The 3,667-nt window shown below is 52.7% G+C and overlaps 1 protein-coding gene across 1 annotated transcript in view; it reads left to right on the plus strand.

The window, feature by feature from the left end:
* The window catches only part of LOC103620462 (AN1-type zinc finger protein 5), a 9,751-nt gene continuing 6,084 nt past the window's right edge, over positions 1 to 3,667 (plus strand). Inside the window, exons 1-4 of the mRNA XM_008639081.2 lie at positions 1 to 164; positions 1,238 to 1,411; positions 2,426 to 2,519; positions 3,300 to 3,418. Coding sequence (XP_008637303.1) covers positions 1,261 to 1,411; positions 2,426 to 2,519; positions 3,300 to 3,418 — 364 coding nt within the window. The 5' untranslated portion in view covers positions 1 to 164; positions 1,238 to 1,260. The remainder of the gene's footprint in view (positions 165 to 1,237; positions 1,412 to 2,425; positions 2,520 to 3,299; positions 3,419 to 3,667) is intronic.

Genomic DNA, 3,667 nt, shown 5'->3' on the forward strand with positions numbered 1-3,667 from the left:
CCGGGTCGGGCCGGGAGGCTCCCGGGTCGGTGATGGGAGCGCTGGTCTGAGCTCTGCGAGGGACCCCCGGGTGCGGAGCCGAAACCCGCATCCCCCAGCTGAGGACGAGGAGGAATAAACCAGAGGTGATCCGGTTCCGTCCCACGGGAGCGCTCCTTGGCAGGGTAATGGTTTCGTGTTCCTCTTGTTTATTCCCTTGGTGAAGCAAGTTTTGTAGGAGCAGGAAGGGAAGCGGCAGAGCTGGCTGGGATGTGGTGGGTACTTTGTGTATCCCACAAAGGCAGCACTGCTGGGAGCTCCTGGTACCAACGCCGTGGCTTTGTGCCCGAGCTGGAGCCACCCGCACCCACCATGGTCCTGCACACATCCTCTCCCCTTGTTCTGTGTCAGAGCTAGACCGGCTGCAGCCACGTTGTCCACACACATTGGAATTGTGTGTGGTTTTTGTTTGTGCCTCATGGTTCTCATTTGGAGCGCTGCGGTGGGTTTGGCCCTGTAAATGCTACACCGTGTGTGGCTGGAAGGGGCCGATTCCTGGGGTTGGAGGTAACTGCATGTGATCCAGAGAGAAATTATTAAGATTAAATTTAAAATCAGGTTCCACTGTGTCAGCTGTTTTTCCTGGGAAGGTGTTCTGGAATTGCATCTTGCTGCTGGAAAGAAAACTGTATCCTTAATTTCCAGCCTAACCATGTTAATGTTCCCCTTACCCACGTATGTCAGAACAGAGCGTCAGTGGGTTCTTTTTGCATCGCTTGCGTCATCTTCCTGAGAATTAAAAAACTAAACCAGGCTTGAAATGAAAACCAAAATGTGACTGACTGGGCCTGCACTGGGCGTTGGAGGTGTGGGTGTTCACAGGGGGCATCAGTAGTGCTGTGGGGGCTCATCTCGTACGGGTGGAGAGCAGATTGTTCGGGTCTGATGTGCTCGTCTGTCACCGGGAGTGTAGGGAGCCTCATGGTGCAGGAGGGAGAACCAGGAGCCAGTTTCCTGTTGGCTTTCCTGGCTCTGGGCAACTCCTGGCCGCCGAGCTCTGGGGGTGGCTCAGGGCTCCAGGACACGGATTTTAGGAGCCCCGAGCGCTCGAGGGCCTGGGGTCGTGTTGTTGTGCACGTGCGGGAACCGGGCTCTCTTGGGATCCTTTGTGCTCCTTCCTGATCAGCTGCAGCACACAATGCCCGAGCGCTCCGGCCCTCACAGCTGTCCCGGGTTTATTTTTGCTTCCTGGTTGTAGCTCGGTGCCTCAGAGGAGCGAGGATGGCTCAGGAGACAAACCAGACGCAGGTGCCTCTGCTGTGTACCACGGGCTGCGGGTTCTATGGCAGCCCCCGCACCAACGGGATGTGCTCCGTGTGCTATAAGGAGTTCCTGCAGAGGCAGCAGAGCAGTGACCGGATAAGCCCTCCAGGTAGAGGATTTTTTTTTGGAAATCTGTCTTAAATGGGTGTCTGGATACAAACTGTGTTCAGCAACTGCGACAGAGCACGGCACTGGTACCTGGCTGCCAGCAGATTTACTCCCTCCTGGTAAAAATCATCTTTCCCTTTCCATGCATACCCAAGGTTCTAGGTCAAGGGCCCACGCCCTCGAGCATTTCTGTTCCCCGTCAGGTGGGGCAGTTGTTTTCTTCCCAGTCTCACCAGTTTATGAACCCAGCCAGCACCTTCCAGTAGACTGTAAAATTTCATGTGTGGTCATGGCGATCCCAGCTTTTAGCTATTTCCTGCTCCCTGAGGTAGGAGCTGACTGCTGGGAGCCATGACAAAGCCCCACAATGAACTTTTATTTGGCCTATCTGTATAATTTTCTTACCTTAACAGTGTGACATGACTTTTTTTGTTTCTTGCAGTTGGGATGGGAGCAGGGGAAGGATGCTCTCTGCAACGTGAGCAGGGATTTCTTTTGCTGGGGGTTTGTGCAGATGCCCCATGTACAGCGTGAGAAATGCCTCTGAGGGTTCTTCCACAGTTTATTCCTGAGGGTAATCATGGCTTTCCTCGAGTCACCCACACAAAATATGCTCAGGAACGTGACTTTTCTTGACAAAGAGTTTTTCTTAGGACCCCAACTTAGATCCTCAGCTGACGCAAACCCACACGTGTCTGCTGAAGCTGGTTCCTTTCAGCAGATGAGGATCTGGTTCTTAGACCTTGGAGAAGTTGCAAAGTGCCATTGGGTTCAGGGTCCAGACAGCCCTGGTCTGTTAACCCCACAGAGTCCCATGCACAAATTTGGAGGGGAGGGTGTAGGAACAGGGATATGGGAGTGATCCCAACAGGGGTGTGCTCTTCCAGCTCCAGTAGGGAACAGGAGCATAAAACCTGCTGGAAGTGCTCATTCTGCTTTCTCCTTGGCTGTCAAGCACCTGAGGAACTTGCTGACACTTCTCAGAGACTTGACCAAGCCTGCCCTTGTGTTGTAGCACCCAGTGGTCCCAGCAGCAGCCCCATGGCTTCCGAGGCGATCGCAGGACAACGCGCGGAGGGAGACTCCACACCTGAGGATGCAAAAGCCAGGTAGGGGCAGAGTCTGGAGGGGAGGGGATCTAAACCCTGCTAAAATCCAGCTCTGGGATACAAGGGACAGGCTGTCATCCTTCATGTGGCCAGTCTGTAAACGAGCTGGGTAAGCTCTGCATTGTGACTCTGCTTTATTTGTAAGATTGAGATGTCCCTGCTGCTGTCTGATGTGTACCAGAGGGTTGGTAGTAGATTCAGTGGCATCTTGGATCTCCTGGAGCCAGTGCACCTTGTCTGTCCCTGGCTCTGTTCAGCTGTTCGACTTCTGCTCAGTCAGTCGCAAGCAGTGGGATTTTTGGGGTTTTCCTGTGCAGGGTCAAGAGTTGGACTTGAAAGGATCATGAGGATCATCAACTCAGGATATCATGTGATTCTAAGTGAAAGCACCTGCTGCTGACCCAGTCTGGAAGCTGTGATAGCAGGATTAGAGACCTTGGGTCTGTTTGATGGGAAGGAGGACAGAGCTGCCCTGAACTCTACCATCACATTACAGCCCTGACTCATAACTCTGTTTCCCTGCCCCTGGACTTGTTTGGATGGGCTTTGAGATATAATTGGGTGGAAAAGGAAACTGAGATCATCACAGATTCGTTCCATTTATGTCTATAAAGAACTTTGATCCCAGATCTTCTGGGGGATTGACCCGCTGTACTCCTGACCTACTTTTGAATATAAGGAAATAAACTTTAAGGGCTGAAGGTCTCTCCCACATAACTGTCCATCAAATGAAGATACTTGTGTTTTCTCTTTTTGTTTGTCTGCTGCACATGCTCCCAGCGCTCAGACTCCTGTGACCCATCAGATGACGGCCATGAGCATATCCAGAGAGGAAACCAGCAATGAGACAGAGGAATTCAGCAAGACAGATGAAGCCTCATCAGCTTCTTCCTCATCAGGTAGGGTGGTTGTTTTGGCCTTTTCACAGGTCTGAGTGACACCGAGCTCAGGAGTCCACTGGAGCAGCAGGGACAGCTGCTGACCCCAGGGTGTGTCCCCTCCCATGTAAAGGCACACCTAAGAGCTGAAGAGGAAACTCTTGTTTTGGTGACAGGGAGGAGAGCAAATGCTGTGCCTGAGGGCAGGCTGATAGAGATTTCTCTGTGGGCTGAGGGCTGAGTGGCTGCCAGCCCTGGAGTGGCTGGCAG

This window comes from Corvus brachyrhynchos, unplaced genomic scaffold (genome assembly GCF_000691975.1).
Source record: "Corvus brachyrhynchos isolate BGI_N302 unplaced genomic scaffold, ASM69197v1 scaffold130, whole genome shotgun sequence".
NCBI classification, from domain to species: domain Eukaryota; kingdom Metazoa; phylum Chordata; class Aves; order Passeriformes; family Corvidae; genus Corvus; species Corvus brachyrhynchos.